The following is a 22,047-nucleotide window of genomic DNA, read 5'->3' on the forward strand; positions in this document are numbered from 1 at the left end:
TAACTAACGTTAAATGTCTAGCTCACTACTGATGTTTCATTCAATTACTTGGGGGGCTAGATTAGTGCTTGAGTGTAACTTAACTAGTTAACCTAGGTAGCGTTATTTAACCTAACGTTACCTAACCTTACTAGTTAACTAACTAGATAGTTTGCGTTAGCTAATTATAAACGGTCGTTTTTCTGAGGTAAGTGAACCGTGGATTTTGAGCTGTAACCTGCTCTTTATTATTCCCATTTGGTTGGGAGCTTAACATGTATTATGTAGCTAGTCCCTGATAGATTTCTAGAATAAAAAGTTCTACCGTGTAAAGCCAGCCTAAGGATATGTGTGAGTGGAATCTGGCTAGTTAGTGAGTCCATCAGCACTGACAGATTTATCCTTTCAGGCTTAAAAAACTCTAAAAGCTCCCAGCCCCGAAGCACTAGAACTAAATTGGTCAAGGTAAAGCTCTGCAGCACTGTTCACTGTTTTCACTCAAATGGTAAATATCAGACCAGCGTGGGAAACCTTAATCAGTAGGTCTGTGATAATTTCTATTGTGTGCTGGCTCTGTGGTTTCTGCTTAGGTAAGCACTGGGTTGTGCTCTTGCACAGTCCAGTCATGCTAAGCTCTGGCATGTACATTTATGCATGTTTTTAATTGATGCGACAGACCTAACAGTAATTTAATTTAGGTAAAAGAAATGGCACTTTATACTGTCACAGATAAGACTAAAGGTGGTTAAGAGTGTAAGTCAGTTTCTCTCTCTCTTTGTCTCTCATAGGTTCACGCAGTCTCTGCATCTTCATCTCTACATGCCATCATGTCTGGCCTTCATGGCTGCCATCACCTCTATAGTCTACTACCACAACATAGAAACTTCCAACTTCCCCAAGCTGCTGATAAGTATGTACTAGTTGTGTTGATTATGTTAATTATGCATATTGCTTTGTCAAATTTGTATGTCCTCTGTATTTATTTCAGTAGACTACTGAGTGTAGATGCTGTTGTTTTAGTTGTAATGATCTCATTAGTGACATTTGGACAGGAATCAACACTACAACAAACAGACTGGCGCTTGCCTCATACTGTCCATATGGTCAGTGATGGTTCACACAGCTGTACATAAAATAGGATAATTACATCTAATGCTATCATTACTTGGGGTTTATGCGATTAGAGGACATATTAACAGCGGTTTAAAGATCAAATTGATAAAGTGCTTTGCCATGCCATGAATCCCAGAGGCCCTTGAGATGGTAACCCCAGCCACTAATAGTGTTATCCTCATTAGAGCAAAGCTACATCTGAAACATCCCTAACAAAAATCAGGGCATGTTGAATTGTTATATAAAGGCACTGCATTGCAGTATTTGGGATTAGTGATTACTCCATGGGTGAATGGCATTTTATAATATGTCTGTAATATGCTGTTACCTGCTGAAACATAAGACCACATTAATATTGCAATGTGCTGTTTATTATCTGTATAAATTACCAGTAAACTCTTTGAGTCCGCATACTCGCTGCAACCTTTTTTATCACCACTACCACTGATGTGCAGTTAGTCTAGGTTTACGTGCTTCAGGACATGATGGTGGATGTAACCTTCTTTGACCTCTTAAAATACTTGCAGAAAAAAGACAGAGATATGAAAGCAAGGAAAAATCTAATAGCTAAAGTTTCTCATTGCCCCGCTGTTTAGCACATTATTGCTTTCCAACCATTTCCTCCGAGGGAGGTGGAATTGCTGTAGTTATTGATAGTTTTAATTACATTATTAGCTTAATGTTCTCATGTTGTCTTAAAACTTTGGTTACTAAAATGAATAATTAGAACATTTATTGTTTATGATTCTGCTTTCAGCTTTGCTTATTTACTGGGTCTTGGCATTTATCACAAAGACCATCAAGTTTGCCAAGTACACAGAGCATGGCATCGGTTTGAGACAGCTTCGCTACTGCCTGACTGGCCTGCTGGTCTTGCTCTATGGCCTGCTGCTCTCAGTAGAGATCAATGTCATACTGGGAAGGGTAAGTGCTGTGTTTCTTTGTGTGTGGCGTTACTGATAGTAAACAACTGTTCAGTTGCATGATATGTGTTTTTGCTAACACTGAAAAGAATTGACCAAACTTTCGTCCATTTAGAAATTAATTTAACTCAAGATTGCAATATTAAACAATCTTTATAGAACACTAAAATAAAAGACAAGTTTGTATAACATTATTAATATTTTACAGGATACATATTCAGCTTGCTCCCAAGTGTTCTGTGAATGGCCTGAATTTACACACATTGATATGAACTCCACAGCCACAGGTGTTCATCAGATGTGATGCGACCCACTTATACATTCTCTGTTAATCGTAGAATAATTAATTAATTACAATTACAATACCAGCTAAAGCAAAACATGGTAATTGCATTTGCTTCTCCTAACCTTCACATATTTCTTAGTTTTTTCAGTTAAAGAGTCTACCAGTTGTACAGAAAATCCATCAGAATAGTATACACAGGCAGACAAAAAGTTGCACTAAACTGTTAGGTGCCTTTTAGAGCTGCTGAAATTAAGTAACTTGGCAGGGACCACTCTGCTTTTGATATAGGTTATTGAGAGTATACACTATAAAAAATATTGTGATTTCTCACCTTATATCAGTAATTAAGTAATTATAAATAATAATAAAAAATCCCTGAAAAAAGGTTTGTTTGTGTAAAAAGGATGAAAGTTAAGTCTCAGAGGCTCTGACTATAGATTTGTCTTTCTGACAAGTCTGCTTGAGAGATTTTCCAGTGGTAGAACAGAGGCTGTACATCAATTTTACACTGGCTCTGTATCTGTTTGCCCAGGGACGCTCTCCACAAGGTCTGTTCCATCTCGTATCCAGACGGTCCTTATCAGTGCTTATTGTCTAGACCTGAAGTGGAAAGAGAGGCCGATTCTGCTAAAAAGTGATTTTATGTCAGTAGAGAGCTTGTGGAAATCAGGTCAAGGGTGTTTTGTTCGGGTCATTGTGTCTTTCTGTTTGGTCTTATTTGCAAATTGTTTTGTAATATGTAAGTACTTTGATTCCTGGAAAAATTAAGCCACAAATGAAAAGATTGGCAAGGTTGATAATGAACAAGATATATTTGGGTTTAATACAGTATGTGTGTCTGTGTGAGGTGTGTGTGTTCACAGTAGGGGTGGTAAATATTATATCGTATACAATATATCGTTACACAGAAATATGATATTAAAAATCCATATCGTGATAATAGGGCTGTTCTATCTTAAAGTAGTCTATTATTTACTGTGAAGCTTTAGGTGTATTTATTGTATAATTGTTTTAGTTTGCAGTTTATATGCATGCACTAAATATTCTGCAACATTATTTGCTGCATTATATTATTTTATGTTATATTATTCATTTTGCCACATTATGATTATTCTGTTATACTATTTTACTATATTCCTGAAATTAATGAATTATTTTAGTTTTTCTATATCGGCAAGTATATCGTTATCGCAAAAATACCCTGAAATATCGTGATATTATTTTAGAGCCATATAGCCCACCTCTAGTTCACAGTAATTTCTTTCATCCTTTATAAGAGTGTTCAATAAAGCATAAGTTTAGTTCCAGTTAGATAGACACTGTTTCTGTGTTTGCATAATAATCTTGGTCTTTACACATCTGCGCTCCAAGAGCAATCAAGCCCCTTGACTTTTAGTATTTTCCTTTTGGTGTCTCCATGCCAACTTTTAGGCTTCTTCAGTGCATTATGCAACTGTTTACTCCTCATGCTGATTAATAGAGGCTTCTGTGGAAAGCCTTTCTAAAGCAAAGACATGATGATTGCAGGCCTATAATGGAAGCCCCTTTGGAAATATCTATTTTTTGTCACTGATGGTTCATCGATGAATAGAATGCTCCTTCAGGAATCCCTTTTGTAAGTTACATGAATTGTAATTGTAATTATAGGTTAACTGCTTTAGTTTAGCTGGAGAATACTGGAGTAAGCGGTTTAGGCATTGTACCTATTCATTTGTTTTTATGTGGATAAAAATAGCCATCTGCTAGGAAGTTTCCTTGTATATTCTTCTGCTGATGTGTAGCCTGCTTTCCTCAGGCTACCATTAGTGCTAGTCAGTGACACACAACAGAAGTGCAGGGGATGTCTGTAGACCCCTGGCATCCATATGATGTTGTCTCTTCTTCCTGCTCTGGTTTCTTTCATTTCACTGTATGTTAGTGCTAATATAAACAATATGTCCCAGACTGTGTCTTGTTCGGGACATCAAATCTATTGCAACTTTGTTTCTTTTGCAATGATGTGTTTTATGCTCTGCTGGTATGAAAGTGCAGGACATTTTCTTTGTCCTTCGTCAAGCTCTGATTAAGCATTTCTAGCCTCAGTCATGTGTAGCAACTCTCAACGTTAAGTTTTTAATATTGATATATACAGAACTCATTTGATAGCACATAAACATAATCATGCAGATATGAGTTTGAGTGCTGTGTTTGTCATGTTCTCTTTTTTAATATACCTAGATTTAATAAAAATAATAATAATTTTACATTGAGTAAAATAATCTCATTGTCTCTGCAGCGTTATATGTGTTTTGCCCACCCCACGGAAGTAAAGCCACCTGAAGACCTGCAGGACCTTGGTGTACGTTTTCTACAGCCATTTGTCAACCTGTTGTCCAAGAGCACATACTGGTGGATGAACACCTTTATCACATCCGCCCACAGACGCTCCATTGACCTGAAGGTCATAGGCAAGCTTCCCATTGCAATGAGGGCTCTCACCAATTACCTGAAACTGCGCAAGGCCTTTGAGGCTCAGAAGGTAACTGCTATAAAATTTCTGAAAAGAGAGACGACATGCACTCAGAGGCGTAAAGAATGTAATAGCTTGCTGTGGCTGCAACAACTAATCAATTAAAACAATAAACTCGATTATTAAAATAGTTGGCAACTAATTTAATAATTGATCATTTGGGTCTATGTTATTGAACACATAATTACAGTTGGTACCCCCTAATATTGGGCAGTAAGCCAACTAAAGCTGTAGCAGTAAAGTACCATTAAGCTGGATGCATGTTGGAGCATTGGGGGAAGGAAATTTATGTTTTATTAAGTTAATTATATTTTTTTTCTCAGGAGTTAAACAAGATTTGTAATTCTTTTCCATCTTTTGTGTTCCTTATACAATTACAGCATTAGTACAAAGACAGTTTGGTTTATTAAATAAAATGCTAGTGTAGTATTTTATTTACTTATTTAGTTTGAAGTATATTGCCACCTTTGGTGCTAAAAAAACAATGACTCAGAAGCTTCTTATTTCTCAGGCCATGTATATTCTTTTGGCCAAATATGGAGACAGCGCTGTAGTGTTTCTCATCTGTAGGACCTAGTGAGAGACATAGCAGAAGGAATTGGTGGATCTGAATTATTTACAGCTCTGCTTCCCATCAGCTGTATGTTGTGTTGCAGTACAAGTGAGTCTGGGGTTTTTAAGCTAGATTTGTTACAAACATGTATTAGATTGCCATTGTCTCTTGGTAGCAGCCTGACCAATATTGGATTGGTCCAAACACTGACACAACAATTGTATGTTTAATAAATAAAAAATAATTATTTAAGGATTGAATTTGAATTTGGAATTATCAATGTATTGTATATGATATAAATTATATTGCCAAAAGTATTCACTCACTCATCCAGGTCATTGAACTCCAATCACTTTAACGGCCACAGGTGTATAAAACCAAGCACCCAGGAATGCCAGACTCCATCTGCAAACATTAGTGAAAGAATGTGTCGCTCTAAGGAGCTTAGTGATTTCCAGCATGGTACCATGATAGGATGCCATCTGTCCACTCGAGAAATTTCCTCACTACTAAATATTCTACAGTTAACTGTTAGTGGCATTCTAATGAAGTTAAACAGACTGGGAGTGAAAGCAACTCACTCTGTCAACCTAAAATGACAAAGTGGGTCAGCAGCTGCACAGATTTTGCCAAGTTTCTGCAGTCAGTCAATACAAACCTCCAAATTCATGTTTTCTTCACATTAGCTCAAGAACAGTGCGTATAGAGCTTCATGGAATGGATTTCCGTTGCCAAACAGCTCCATTTAAGCTTAACATCACTAAACACAAGGCAAGTAAGTGGATACATGTGGCAATATAGTGTATATCAGAGCCAAAGCTAAGCCTTCCTGTTAACTGTATAGTATGTGTTTAAAGTTGATAAGGATATGTGTTTTTTTTTATGTAGTACCTTTGGTCTTTTGTATGGGGGCCAGTAGCTTAAACAGTATTTTTGATGGTGATTAGAGAGGCCAGATCATTGTGAGTGATCATGTTATGAGCTGCATGCTAGAGCTGGAGGGTTGGTCATTTTTCCACTCACTGTCTGAGCACGAATTTCCTATTACTGACAAGTGTGTGCGCGTGTGCATGTGTTAAACAAACTTGTGCTTCTTTCCGGAGGCTGAGAGAACCATGCTTTTAGTTTTCCACTGCGAACGTGGTGACATCTTAACCTTTAGTGGGGTGAAAGCACTCTGTCACTCTGTGTTCATGGGAATGAGGAGCGTTGTTTGTGTGTGTGTGTGTGTGTGTGTGTATGTGTGTGTGTGAGCCAGTGAGAATGAAAGACGGAACTGCAGGTAAACGGATGCTGTGGCTATGGTTCTGCGTCAGTGTTCACATGCTGTGGGAGGGATGTGTGATGGCAGTCACGTCTCGGAACACAAACACTCTCCTCCCCCTGTCCAGATGCTGCTTAAGATAATAAACTCATATTAAACTGGGACTAAGGGGATAAATAACAGACTCAATAAACATCATTACTCACGTATTTAGCACTACACTCAATTATTAGCTTGTCAGGAAGGCTTGAAACTGTTGTACATTCTCAGCATATCTTATTTATTGGTTGTAGTATGTGACTGTAGGCTTATTTGAGTCTCTTGTTAGAGAATAGATTGAACATTTTTAGAGAATTGTTCTTCTGAAGATATCTAGGGCAGATCTATTTTAGAGTATAACACCAAAAATGTTGTAGCACCTTTAGCAACACAGGGAAATTTGTAATATATACAATATAAAGGAACATTCTAATATTATTTTGCAATAAAAAATAGACTCAGACAACACTTTTTTTGCTGCCAGTCATTTTGTCTCAAGTCATTATGTTTAATTAAATCTCAAGTGGCATTGCCACATCTGCTGGACTGTAAGAGTCTTGAATTATCATCTAATTATTGAGTATTCTTTAACTAATGAGTTTCACGTTTAAAAATGCTGTCTTCAGACACTTAGAAAACATTCTCTATCCCCATTAAGCATGAAGTCTCATCACACAAAGATTTTCAGACTTCTCTGTAGTACAACAGTGCATGTTCTTTATTAATGAAGTGCAAGTGGTCATCTGTGACTTTTTATCGCCTCTTTCTCTCTTGCTTTCTTTGTTGCTTTCTCTCTAACAGAGACCTGATGGACATCAGCCTCAGGGTCCCCAGTGGATCTGGAGGGCCCTACGTCAGGCCTTTGGGAAGCCCCTAATCCTAAGCATCACTTTCCGATTCCTAGCTGACCTTCTGGGTTTTGTTGGACCACTGTGTATCTCAGGCATTGTGCACCACATCAGCAAAGAGAACCACACGATCCAGGCACCAGTAAGAGCCTTTAATTGATAGACAACACATTCATTTTTATTGCTATAATATTAATTAACAATCACAAGAGATACATAGATAAATAGAAATATGTAATTGGTATTGTAATATAAGGGACTGTAATGCTTACCATAGTCTATACTTTGATTATTCCTCAGTGTATAACAGTGCTGCTGATTGGCCTATTCATGCGTGAGAAAAAAACATTGTTAATTATTTTGTTGATTGTCCCATTACTGATTTTGAGGCAAGGTCAAGCCTTTAAGAGGGGTTTAAGAGCTTGATTGGGGGTTATTATGCTCTTATGTGTGTTCCCTCTCACTCACTCTATAACGTGGGTGTGGTTTTGCACGTAGCATTTTTCTGTGCTTCGTTGCCAATACATTCTCCTCCAAGTTCATAAAATATTTACAGGACTGAATAGAATGTCGTCTGACTCAAATTTCAGCCTTAACACATCAGGAATGTGTCTTAGAGTCATATTTGCATTTGTGATGTGTTATCTACTTGCGTAATTCTGAAAGTTAGCTTTTAGCTCCTTGTCAGATCATGATATGGCATTTATCAAAGCCATAATACAATGAGCAATCAAAAAAACATGTTTAAAATTATTATAGCAAAGCCTTAAATAGATTTTAGAAGTACATGTTATTTAAATAAATCCTATCAAAGTCTGTTTATTTGTGGCTTGCAATATTTAGTGGCTTGTTGTGGAAATAGCATAGTAATATGGTTATTATCTACAGGGCCTGCTAAGACACAGCAGAAGGAAAGGATGGATTTTAATTATTTACAGCTCTCTTTCCACATAGGCCCACAGCCTGCTATCTTTTTCACTTTATCTTAACCTCAGTTATTCTTTCTTCTCCTTCATACTTTGTTTCCTTACACTTTGTAATGCTTGATTGTGGCTTCTTTTTATCTTATTTTAAACAGAATGTCTAGGCATAGCTGTCACTGTCCTGCATTTAAAGTTGCTGTAATCTCTCACACTTAAGGCAATTTCAGTAGGTTGAGAGAGAAAGGCAAAACCTAGTTAATTCTGTTGTTGTTTTAGGCCAGCTCATTTCTCAGTGATAATAAGACCCTATAAAGAACTCCATTATTAGGCATCTGTGAGCAGTGTACAAAACAGTGTGCTGTAGTGGGTTTATTTGTGAATAGGCCTTTTTTAAACAAGTAACTGTTTAATTTCTTTTTGCTAATGCCTTGCATGTATGCAGATTTTCTTTTGTGAAATTTGATTAGGGTTTGACATCACTTCCTCTTTATTTTTGTTAATGTCTGCAGGTTCTGTCATCTGTGGTGTCTGATCTTGTTTGATCATGCGCTGCAATTTGATTAGGTGCACCTTTGTGGCACCTCTTGTGAACATTCTGCATCGCTTTTGTAAATGATGCATTCAGGCTGGACTCTCTGTTTGAAGTGTTTGCTCAATATATGAATAATGAGATGGAAATGTTCTCAAAAATATCTTTCAAAGACTGACTTGCTACAGAATGACGAGTATAATCTTCAGTAGTTTGTTTAATGCATTTCAGAAGACTCATTTTGGATGTTTTCTACCTCTGGATATTGTGTTATTTTGTCTAATCTTAAAGTTTAAATTCTCTGAATGCTTATAGCATTTTACACTTTAGACAAATTCTTTAATAAGAAAAATCACTTTAAAATGTGTTCTTTTTACAAACTAGATGTGATAATACTTTAATGTTAATACATGCAGATTTTTTATTTTCTTTACTAGTAGCTGTCTTGCAAAAAAGATTATTTTCATGTATTGGAACATGGCAGGCAACAGATTTACAGTAGTGTTTTAGTCTGCTTTGGAGGTTGGTTTTTTAAATGACAATAATTTTTTATCTCATTAATCTGACAGTATATTATTTATACAAAATGGTTATCATGGCACACAATGCAATAGTTAATTGAGGGGTGGTGTTGTTTTGAATTAGTTTTAAGTAACAGATTACTTAAGCAGTTTATATAAAAATGTAGGTGAATGAAAATCGTCCAATAAGTATTGAGAAGATAAAAATATAGTGAATGTTTCCTTTAAGATAGATCAGAAGTGTGAACATATATGTACTCTTAGTTATGTCTGCATAATAAGAGTTCCCCAATTAGACAACATACTGGATTATGTTTCAAGTAAAGATAGCTACTTGTTCAATGTTCAATTTACTGAATCAGAGTGTGAAAGACTTCTCCATCGTGTTCCAGACAGATTGACCTTGAAATGCAGAAAGCTTCCAAACACTGAGGCTGTGCTCACCTGGAGTTTTATTTTTATTTCAGGCCCAGTTGTTGGGGATCTATTTCATCTCCTCGCAGGAGTTCCTGGCTAATGCCTATGTGTTGGCTGTGCTGCTGTTCTTTGCTCTGCTTCTCCAAAGGACATTTCTACAGGCCTCCTACTATGCTGCCATCCAGACCGGAATCAACCTGAGAGGAGCAATCCAGGTAGATATGAGCTTCTCAACATAGGAACCATGCAGTGTTTAGCAACATTTTTATATGCTGTTGTTCATTTCACCTTTTGTCATAAAGTCATGCTCAGTCGACTGCATCAGCCTTGTTATAAAAGGCTGTTGTGTGGCTAAAATGTTTTCTGTGTAGAGATTCAAACACAGTAAAGTGATGAAAATCAATATTATTCAGCTTCATTTTAGGTCAATGTTGTGGAGACTGAATTTGCTGTAATTTTCTTTGGTCTCATCTTTTGCAGACAAAGATTTACAATAAGATCATGCGTCTGTGTACCTCCAACCTGTCTATGGGAGAGATGACAGTGGGCCAGATTTGCAACCTGGTAGCTATAGACACCAACCAGCTAATGTGGTTCTTCTTTCTGTGTCCCAATCTGTGGGCCATGCCAGTACAGGTAAGCCTTCTTTACTCAAATGTTGCAGTGAAATGATCTGAAATCCTGCTGTTTATGCTGGTTACATTTGTTCTTTAATTTTATTAACTTGTTGCATTTTTTTTAATGCGCATAAATAGTTGATCTGCTAAAAGGATTCAGAGAAGTGCAGCATTTGCTACGTAACAGACAAATATAGCTGTGCTCACTGGTATTGTTTACATGTTACACTTCCCTAATCATACTTTATCATTCTGCAAAATAACTTCTGCTGATTGAAGTTTTCATCAGTGTTGGCTCTGTGACCTGCATCTGTCTGACATGCATGCATATATTGATAGGTTTATGCACACCCCTTGAGGCAGAGACATTATAAATGAGTCAAGCAGCCGCTGGGTGAAATATGAATACGACTTCTTACTAGAGATGCGTGAATGGTGATACTGGTATCAGTATCAGGAGCAATACAATGCACATGTACTGTACTCATACTTGTCAAAGAGGCTCTTCGTTGCTCTTCATACAAGTCCAAATTATATATATTCAATCCCAGATCCACAGCACAGGCACAAACAAGAGAATGACAGGGAGAGAGAGTGGGAGCAAGAGCATACCCTACTTAGCTTAGCAAACCACACTTAGCTGAGCCACACAAAATCCATTAAGTTCACCTTGTGTGAAGCAGCAGCGCTCTGGCAGGACTAGCGACTTGTTTTTTTTCCCCACGCTGACGCTAATTGTGATTGTGATATTTGTATATGATATTAACTGAATCATTTTGAGTAAACAGCACAGCCTGTGCCATCCAGACAGAAGATTTTTTTTCAGGCAGGTCAGTGAATACAGTAAATACTGGCACAGCATGTAGTACTATAATGTTCTTTTATCTTTTACAGTTACGTCAAGTGTCTATCACACCTTCTTCTAAGGCTCCAGAGAGCTGAAATGTCTCATATATATGAGAAGCACATGCTATTTATAGCCTTGTCCTTGAAGGCCTTTCAGCAATCAAATACAATTTCTGCTAGTTTGGTTTCTGTTTCTCCTCCACGGAGGTTCTCCAGTTGTTCCTATTAATTTGAGTGTAATTGGATAAACCTCTTAGCATCTCCTCCGCTGAAGCAATTACATTAACCTTGATTTGATGAGTGTATTGACTTTATGTAACAGTTGGCTGTTTCATTCTGGTGAGGAAATCCAGTGTGCTTCACATGAGGTTTACTTTTGTGCTCTTGGTTGTTTCAGAGATTTGAAAATATTATTCTCTACCTATAGCAGCGCAAAATGATTTCCTCCCCTGGAGTCCTCCAGCACATGGTGCTCTATAATAGCTTTATTTTGAAATGTTGTATTAGCTGTCAGTTGTACACAACAGGCAGCAGGACCTACTTCAGAATATCGCAGTAACTTAAAGAATCCACCGTGTGGGCATGTGGGCCAGGTGTAATGACAAGAACAAGCTGTCTGTTACAGTTTTTTTTCCATTCAGAGACTTTGTGTAGTGAAGAATGCATTGTACTGTTTTTTTTTTCATTGAACCAAAATGTTTCTTCTCACTTAAAACTATGGCACCTTCTGAACACTATTATCTCATATAAAATGATATATGTAGGAGTGTTGTGTATTTTTACAGCAACCTAGCTGTTAGGTGTCAGATCCCCATGTTTGGTTAAAGTGTTGCTGATTGGATCCTAAATGGCCACAGCCTCAGAGAGGAGAGTATAGAGGAAGGGAATGGGCCCTTTGTGTAACTCCCGATGTTAAGTGCAAGATTTATCATAGTCCTTATTACTATACATTGTCACTACAGCATTTATTCACTTGGGGACCGAAAGAGGCAAAACAAACACACTTCTGTTTTGGTGTGCCTGCATACTTCAAAACAATAGCTGGGTAATCTGTGACATCAAGAGTCAATTATTAGTCAATTAAAATATATTTTTATGTCCCACAAAAAAAACTGTGATTTGAAAATGAACTTAACCTACTTTTGCTCTCCTCAGATCATACTGGGGGTGGTTTTGCTTTACTACCTCCTGGGAATAAGTGCCTTGATTGGGGCGACTGTCATTGCCCTCCTGGCCCCTGTGCAGTACTTTGTGGCGACCAAATTGTCTCAAGCACAAAAGAGCACCCTGGTGAGTTTATGCCTCACTTAACTTTCCCAATGAACCATATTGGCACTTAAAATATGTACAAATTCAATGATGATTGAAACAATAGAATTGCTCCACAATTACTTGGAATAAAATGTTTTCCTTTGAAAGTTAAGAAGGCATTTCAGTTCTCCTGTAAAGCCATTCTGGAGCTGCACTGGTTTTGTGCAAAAATGCTGTAAGCATGCTATGAAAATGAGCTGTAAATGTGAAAATATGACAAAAATCTAGGAACTATTTGAACTTTGCTTGTGTTTAGATTATTTGTTTATTTATGCAGTCTTGATTTTCTTCAATAATTACATTCCCAAAAAATATATGACCTAAATTCTGTTCCTTAGGAATACTCCAGTGAGCGGTTAAAAAAAACCAATGAGCTTTTGCGAGGTATCAAGCTGCTAAAGCTTTATGCCTGGGAGCACATCTTCTGTTCCAGTGTGGAGGAAACCAGAGGGAAGGAGCTCACAAGTCTGAAGGCCTTTGCCCTTTACACGTCTGTCTCCAGTGAGAAACCCTTTTTTATACTCTGCAAAAAATAAATCTTTGTCTAAGTTGAGCTGGAAGTAATGTCCTATCACTTTACTAATACACATTTATTTTTATACGTATCTCTCCCAGTTTTTATGAATGCTGCGATTCCAATTGCTGCAGTTCTTACTGTGAGTACAACTATTTATGGATTGTGCAGTGTCATTAGAGAGGGTCATGGACTAAACTGCTTTTACTCTTTAAATAGTCACAACAGTTGCAGCACTGCTAATACAAATAACTTTGCTGTCTTGTGTGCTTTCTTTATGTGTGTGTGTGGGTGTATTCCAGACGTTTGTTGTCCATGTACATCTGTCGGAAGATGCTGACCTGTCTCCAGCTGTGGCATTCGCTTCACTCTCCCTTTTCCACATTTTGGTCACACCTCTCTTTCTGCTGTCCAGTGTAGTTCGCTCCACAGTCAAAGCACTTGTCAGGTTAGCCACACATTACTATTACCTACTATATGCAGTTGAACAGACAGTATTTATATCCCTGTTTCTGAGGCAAAACCGTTTGTTAGAAATGTGTTTTACTTGAATTCTCACAAATGTTTTATAAAAAAAAGTAATAACATGACCTCAATTATGTACATTGCAGTTTCAAATAAAAGATACTGTTTCTGGTCTAATATTAATACTACAGGACTGGTTGAAACCAGGGGCTGTTAAACCACAGGTACAGGATTTACGGTCAACTAAGTTACAATGTAGGTCATATGTACTGTGATTGATCATGCCATTTCTCTGTTTTACTATTCTGATTATTCATTTAGACTTATACTACAGTATGTTTGAGTGCTGTGCACACATTGCACTACACTTTACTAGAGGCCCCTTCTGTATGGGGAAATGGAAACCTCCTGTGGCGTCTCATAAAATCAATGATGTGGAATGAGTTTAGAAGGTGAAGGCTATATTTATAGTAAGTTGTAGCTGGTAGGTGAAAGACAAAAGAACTGCGTATCTCTCCTAGGAGTGGGCACCACTGACACTGTATCAGACTGGAGATGGATATTGATGGTACTAAAATGGGATTGAAACTTACATATACTTACATATAACTTACATTATATAACACTGTCACCTGTTGGCCACATTTCAGGTTTTACAGCATGACAGTGTCAGGTTTAAATGTAAACCCTGTGACTTTCTTTAAAAAAGACTCTAGTCACTCTAATAGATTGCTTTCTATTCAGTGTCCCCTGTGTATAATTTCCCTCCATGGTCCTCCCCTTCATGCTTCATTTATGCTGATGAGTCAGGAGTTCTATAGTTATACAGAAGGAGGGGCTGCCAGTTGGAAGTTCTAGCTATGATAAATAAAAAAATCATTAGTATGAGGGCACATCGTGTTATGCATCAATGAGTGAATACGACTATGATCTAATTGGCTTACACTTTAGGCCAAAAGTGTGAAAGTTACCAATTTTAGGTGATTAAAACGTGTTAAATAGCATATCTTGCATTGAACAGTTTTTATTTTGTATTCCACATAATATATCACACTACGGCTTTAAATGTGAAAAACTAGTGGATATGATTAGGGCCATATTGTAACTCTGTATGTATTTTGTGGACAAATACAAAGCAAATGCATTTGACATGTAATTATATGTTTTATTATATGTTATGTTTTATGATATGCTTTATTGCTTCCAGATGCTTTTGATATATGGATAGCAATGTATGGCACCATAATAAACCTTACAGGAACTTTGTGTGTTAGTGTGCAGAAGCTGAGCGAATTCTTTGCCGGTGATGAGATTGGAGAGGAACAGGAACCCAAGGCAACAATTCCATCAAGCTCCACCAACCACAGCAATTACCAGGCACTGGTAGGGATGCCCTCTTTTCATTGAATCTCTCCTTGACTGTTATTCTACCACTGTAACCCAAGGCAAAGATCTACTTAAAGTAGCTCCCAGTGTCCCTAAATTATGTGTCTGTGCTTGTAGCCACTGAAGGTTGTGAACCGCAAGCATCCAGCCCGAGAGGACTGGAATAACTATGGGCTACAGAGTGAACAGACCACAGAAGCAGCAGCAGTGGATGATGATGAAAGCTGCATCAAGGTAAGACCCTGAGGAACTGGTTAGAGTCCCTTCTTCATATTCAGTAGAAGAGGGTTTTACAGAAAAAAAATATTTTATATGTTTTGTCTCTCAATTTTGACAGATTACTGGTGGATATTTCAGCTGGACGGAAGGTGCGCCCACTCTTGCAAATGTGGACATAAAAGTTCCATTTGGTGAGTTTTCAGACTTTGCAAGATGGACGGTCACAGTATAGTATAAGTGCCAATTATTGGTTATTATCATGTAAAGTTTGATTTTACAGTTACAAACAAATCACTGTTAATGATCATTGGAAGATGAGTATTGAATGTTTGTTGTGGATTTTTTTAATACAGTTTAAAATATATAAAATCAGGAATACACATTATTATAAATAAAATGTATATGGCATCTAATGCTAAAATATGCATTATGCAATATAAATTTTTTCTCTAATAATTTTAAAATGTGTGAGAATGGTCCTAAATGTTCATCATGAGAAATTAAAATTCTTGGCTAGTTATTTTTTTCTTTTAATGCCATGATATATCTAAAGAAAATACACATCTTATGCTTTAAACTGAATTTACTATTACTTATATATATATATATATATATATATATATATATATATATATATATATATATATATATATATATATATATATATATATATATATTAATGAAATTGCCATAGAAACTTACATAGAATTAATCAGAGTACAGTATATTAAAGAGGATATTTAAAGCTAGGGTGATGAAGTGATTAGTTCACCTTCCCTAATCATACACGTTTGTGTTTGTGTATGTGTGTGCTTTTGTGTGCACATGTACATATGCATGTGCATTTGTTGGTGTGTTTTCTACCAGGTCAGCTGACTATGATAGTGGGTCAAGTGGGCTGTGGAAAGTCTTCTCTGTTACTGGCTGCATTGGGAGAGATGCAGAGGATATCTGGCAGTGTCACATGGAACAGGTAGCTATGCAGTACCCTCCCCATTTCAATGAAACACATTTAGAGCTAATTAAAAGGTTTTGTAGTTAGATGGGAGTGACTGTCCACCATTTGTCTTTACGATGGGTTTAGCAGTCAATTTGAGTGAAGCTTGGCATGGATGGTAATGGAAGCTACTATAAATGTAAAATGGAAATCACTGGTAATTGAAAAGCTGAGCTAGATGGAAGGGTCTGTATAGCAGAGCAATCTGTCAGTAGACGAATAAAGAGAGTAATTTTATGTGTAGCCTGAGAAACAGTGCTTTGAGTATAGTGTTTGCAAAAGTCTGTACATTCATTCATTGCATCTTTGTAGAGGCTGTGTAGGATTGTGTCCTAATGAGTTCTCTGGAATTATGGTGCCACATCTACTTTGAGTTGGGAAGTTGGGGATGAGGTGATAATCATCCAACATCCTGACCTCTATAATGCCCTTTTTGCTGAATCAGGTCCTCACAGCAGTGCTCCAAAATCCAGTTAAATGTCTTTATTAGACAGTAAATTTAGATTGAAATACCTTTGATTTTGGAAAAAAATATGAATGAACAAGTTTCCGACAATGACCTTTTCAAAATACTAAATACACACAAATTCTGTCAGTATGTGTTACATATTTTCTGTCAAAAAATAAATCAATTCTGTAGCCATCATCCCTCACTGAACTAGAGAAGTAAAACATTAATAAAAACAGTAAGCAGTTCCTCTATACAGGCTGTTTATTTGTTCTCTAAGGGTACATCCAATTCAATCAAGTAAGTGTGTGTGTTTGTTTGTGTGCTGTGTCACTGAGACTGTTTGTGTGTAATTATGTTACAGAGGATGTGCTTTGCTGCCAGAAAACCTCATTAAGGCGTGATATACAAGGCGACATAGGGCAGATAGTTCCACGTTTACCCTTGTGTGTCAAATAAAAGCACTGGTGCGCTTCTGTGCCAAGCTCACTTTCAGCTGATATGTTGCTGTGGTGGAAGGATGGCACAACACCTCACAAAATGGTTGGGCAAAATTGATTGGCTCTAAAAAATATGATCCCTGCCTGGTTTCTTGGACTGACAAAAGGCAACTGACCAATAGACTGTCTTCCTGCACTACAGCACCTTTTCCATGAATAATAAGATAATGTAATTTATAATATCCCATTAAGTCCCATAAAGTCCCACAGTAAACCTTATAGCTAGCAAACATCTCTGTTGTAACAAACTGTGACTAAGTGTATTGAAGTTTTGTTCTGATGCGTGTGACCATAACTTAAATAGTAGCAAGGCCTCGGTTGTGGGTCAGATATCCACTTGCACATTTGGTGGTTCTGTAATTCTGTTACTTCTGCCATCTTTTTCCAGTGGATTAGAAGACACAGGAGAGCTGTAATTAAATAAATAAAATGTTTGGAGAAGCAGTCAATTAATTGATTGTGGGGCTACATAGTAAAGACTGCTGATTTCCTTACTGTCACAGAAATGTAATTAGACCTTCAGTTGATCATTGATCAGAGTGATGCAATTAAAGATGGTTTGTGCCTTCTTTTGTAAGCATCTTTATTGATTCAGATGATTTTTAGGTCTGAACAGTTGGTTTGTATTTGGTCTGTGCATGCAAGGCATAGATTTTTAAAGGTTTTTCTTACTTTGAAAATTTGTTTGTGTTAATAATAGCTGCTACTGCAATAAAGGCCAAGGACAGACTATCAGTATCGGCAATTCCTGTTTTCTAAAAATACTTTTAGAGCAGAGGCTTTATTCAAATAGCCTCTTTATCTAAGGTGGGATGTTATCTTGGTGTTGGGAACTGCCCCGAAATGTTTGTATGCTTTTTACGTGACCATGTGTGCAGGGTTTGTTGGGTGTGTTTTCTTATTTTAGAGGGAAATGGTCTTTAGATGGTTGCAAAGGACAGAGAAGCAATGCTGGCTAATGTTGAGAGAGTTTTATCAGGAGTTGTAGCAGGAAAGCTTTCATTGTCTATCTCCATACTTTATCAGAAAATTACTATGTGGACTTTTAACTGTGTCAGATTGTTCTTGTTGCCCTGTGTCATTACCGGTCCTTTACTGAAATAGCTATGAAGATGAAAGCATAAAGTCATCATTTAGAAATTTAATGATGTGTTTCACTGATAATTGAGTTAAGCCATGTTTACAAACTATCACGATTGCCGGCGCACAAAATCAGTGCCTTTTTGGCAAAATTCCCCATTTAAAATGATTAATATGCCATTCACTTCAATTTGATGATTTTGAGTCTAGGGGCTATGGTAGTATGGTCTGTTGCCAGGAATAAAAGCACAAACACAGCAGTAATTCATGTTAATCATGTTTTGTTACCAAAACATTAACAAAGTCCATTAGCAGAAAAGTTTATTTCACTTTGGTGAACAATGATATGCCATATGTCATGAGACGGAAAATAGCCTTGTGTCCCGTGACTTTTGCTGTGTCTCATGGAAAATTACAAATGCTGCATTGACAAGCAGGATTTGTGTGGGGGACTGCATTGAACGTGGATGTGAGTTGTTTGTCTGTTTGCACAGACAACTCTAGTCAGATGCCACTGGTTACAGTTATTAACCTGAACTGTGCTGTTCACAGTTGGTGGTAATGCCTTCTGTGGATCGAGAAATTTTAAATACCTGCAAAACTTTAAAATTGGAGTGTTCCATTCCTTGTCACCCACTGTCAGACCTCACTCGAACTCGATTTTCAATAATTTCAAGACAGGGGACAAGGAAGGATTGTATGTCTTTAAAAACAACGACCAGTCACCTTTTAGTTACTAAAAACTAAAAAGAATACATATATATTTTTAGACAGTTTTAAACAATATAATATTTTTTTTCCACAGTTGTCAAATTACACTATTAGTTGGAATCCTCTGATTCCAAGCACAATGTGCCACTATGGTTATGTCCCACTGTGTTATGAAATAACACAAATTTGCGAGGGGGAACTTCTAATCTAAAATCCTCTTGTTTTCACTAAAAGTCTTTGCACTCTGTCCCACCCTTTTTAACTTTGCTGTTTTTTCTTACTGTCTCCACATATCAGAGATCACAAACTACAGCCCAAAAGTTCTGTGCTTTCTTTCCCCTCACTTTATTCTCCTCCTCAATAGTCACATGCTAATGGCAAGTACACAACAAACAAATCTTAAAAGATGTCTATTTTATGCACATTCTTTCTGTGGAAAGCGACAGATTAAGACAATAATTCTTCAGCAGTTGCCTTGGCATTTTATTATACAGTGCACTGGAGTGCCTTAACTTTTGTGATTTTTTTTACATTTTCACCGCTCGTATTTTCTTACATCTATACCTAACTTAAATATAGGACAATCAGATTAATTATTATAAAGGTTTATTTTACCTTTATTTTTGCATTACATGTGCAGTAAATTCATGACACAGTCTTAGTATCTGGTTCTAAACTGCAGAATGCCTTTCATCAGTTACTAAAAACTGAAAACAAAAAAAAAAATAATACAATTCTTTTGTTTATTTTCTGCAGTAATCCAAAGCTGGATTCACCAGGAGATGAAAGGTACATTTTTTGCCCTTGCTACATGACATATATATTTTGATTATCAAAATGCAAGTGCAAAAATACGTTACAAAACTATGGCACAGACACTTGTTGCATGAACATTAAGCAATACATACACTAGAGGGCAGTTCAGAAACAAAATGCCTTTTAACAACAAACAAGGTGATTGATTATTAAAAAAAAAAAAAGGCAGTGGTGCAAGTGAGTTCCTTTTCTGCCAGAGCTTCTAATTCATGTTCATATGACAGAAATCAGGGCTACACTGCCCTATGATTAACAGTGGTACTGCTTCATTCAGTCTGTATCTTTAAGTTGTCCTGCAATAACTAACGGTACGTGTCCACTGGCACTTAAGCCTAATCAGGGACTAGTAGCCTTCGACTTCACACACACACGAGCCTCACACACACAGAACAGCCGCCTTTTAACCACAGAGAAGAAGCTGAAAATGGTGGAATATTGATTTATAGAACAATAGGTTACAGTGAAGTTTACTAAAAAATGTAAGTATTAAACTTATGATTGACTATATCTGTTGCTTCCTTTAAATATAAAAACGCCACTGACATGCCCACACGCGAGCCGAGAGATCCTGCACGGCGACATGCGTTAAAGAAAAGGGACAGTGGACACATACCGTAAGGCTAGAGCTATACTTGCTGTTTGACCATGCATTTGCCTAGATTACCGACTGCGTTTTGAACATAAGTGTTTGCATACTTATTTGCTATGCGTGTTACTGGTACTGGAGGATTCCACTAGAGGGCATACTTGTGTTATTTGACTTTTATTTAATTGTTAGACAAAAATGGCATTGGCTCCACCTCCACTCCATTTACACAGCATTTTCTGTCGGTCATGGACGTAATACTTTTGCATTTGTTTCCATTTTAATTTCCACATCGATTTAAAACTAAGCTGATCTCTCACCAGCTGTTCTGACAAGCATAAATGCCGCTGTGCAGCAACAAAGACACATCAAAAAGCTTCTCCTGATTGTGTAGGTGTTGCATTCATTTCTGAAGGACATGCACAAAACATTGCTGCCTTGTGTATCCTGCGTCTATTTAGAGCATTGGTTGTGCATGTCTTTCAGAAATTAACAAAACTCACTAGGGGCAATGCAGCTGCTCAACAGCTCCTGAATGGCGAAACATTTTGAGGTGAAGCTGTAATGACGTATCCTTTTCGCTCTACAGTGACAAATGTGATTGTTATAAGAACTGACGAGAGTTCAGCATTGTTTTGAAAGTCAACGTGGAAACGTGCAAAAAAAATAGAAATAAATCTGAAACTGCTATGTCCACGACTGGCATAAACGTAATGGGGACAGAGCCAGTGGGGTATTTTTCCAGCCGTCATCAGACCCCTGCCCTCTAGTGGAAGCCTCCATTAACACATGTAACATATAGGCCAATATTTGTTACGTTCACCAAGGAGCTTATTGTCTATGTGAATGCATGGCCAAACAGCAAGTATATTTCTGGCTTTAATTACATCTGATATATTTATTTTTTGTGCAGCATGTTTATAGCTTGGTGAACAGATATGTTTATTTTTGCATACCGGTAAAAGTGCTTGCATGTAGACAGCATTATGTGTGCACCCTAGCACCTTTTCCCTATGGTGGGTTCTGTAATAACCAGTCTAAGCCCTTAACCAATCCCCAATAACCCTGCATGTCCAGCAGCCAGGCTCACCGCAGACTACAAAGTAATTTTCACCCTATTCTCCTCTTTATACTCCTCTCATTGTACATAAAGTCTATGTGCAATAGTGTATATTTTGGAGATCTTGGCTGGTTGTTTTCCCTGATTGGAGCTAAATTGTATATTGCACCCTTTTATTTTTGCCCTTTTCACACTATGTTTTATTTATGATATGAGGTGCTCTGTATGACTACATCAGACAGTGCAAAATGCCGTTAAACATCATCAGACACCATCAAAGAGCCACTTTACAAAATGTTGACTCTTAAAAGCTTCATTCTTGGCCATTTATTATGACCTTTACGACCTCAACCTGACACTGTTTCTCACAGTGCTTGTGTCCTCTGCCTCTCACATTTACCTTGTGTGGGTGTGTGTAGGTGTGTATGTGAGTGTGTGTGTGCGTCCTGTCTTACGTGAAGGTTGAGTGGCAGCCAAGGACAGACAGCTCTTGTTACAGTTGTCTGCCTTGTAAGCTTGAAGCTGTAGAGCTTCAAACTAAGAACACTTAATGGACATTTTGCATCATATCATATTCTGTATTTGTA

General features: G+C 37.3%; 1 protein-coding gene across 5 annotated transcripts in view; it reads left to right on the plus strand.

Moving 5' to 3' along the window:
- abcc8 (ATP-binding cassette, sub-family C (CFTR/MRP), member 8) overlaps window positions 1-22,047 on the plus strand; it is a 52,726-nt gene that overhangs the window by 11,353 nt on the left and 19,326 nt on the right. For 4 of the 5 annotated variants that reach the window (XM_022672124.2, XM_049474707.1, XM_022672125.2 and 1 more), the window contains 15 exons: window positions 768-889; window positions 1,850-2,016; window positions 4,577-4,819; window positions 7,468-7,656; window positions 9,955-10,119; window positions 10,385-10,540; window positions 12,523-12,657; window positions 13,017-13,179; window positions 13,294-13,334; window positions 13,495-13,640; window positions 14,932-15,040; window positions 15,161-15,277; window positions 15,381-15,453; window positions 16,130-16,235; window positions 19,755-19,787. In XM_022672124.2, coding sequence (XP_022527845.2) covers window positions 768-889; window positions 1,850-2,016; window positions 4,577-4,819; window positions 7,468-7,656; window positions 9,955-10,119; window positions 10,385-10,540; window positions 12,523-12,657; window positions 13,017-13,179; window positions 13,294-13,334; window positions 13,495-13,640; window positions 14,932-15,040; window positions 15,161-15,277; window positions 15,381-15,453; window positions 16,130-16,235; window positions 19,755-19,787 — 1,965 coding nt within the window. The remainder of the gene's footprint in view (window positions 1-767; window positions 890-1,849; window positions 2,017-4,576; window positions 4,820-7,467; window positions 7,657-9,954; window positions 10,120-10,384; window positions 10,541-12,522; window positions 12,658-13,016; window positions 13,180-13,293; window positions 13,335-13,494; window positions 13,641-14,931; window positions 15,041-15,160; window positions 15,278-15,380; window positions 15,454-16,129; window positions 16,236-19,754; window positions 19,788-22,047) is intronic. The other variant, XM_022672126.2, reaches the window with a different exon arrangement.

The sequence above is a fragment of the Astyanax mexicanus genome, chromosome 2 (assembly GCF_023375975.1).
Source record: "Astyanax mexicanus isolate ESR-SI-001 chromosome 2, AstMex3_surface, whole genome shotgun sequence".
NCBI classification, from domain to species: Eukaryota; Metazoa; Chordata; class Actinopteri; order Characiformes; family Acestrorhamphidae; genus Astyanax; species Astyanax mexicanus.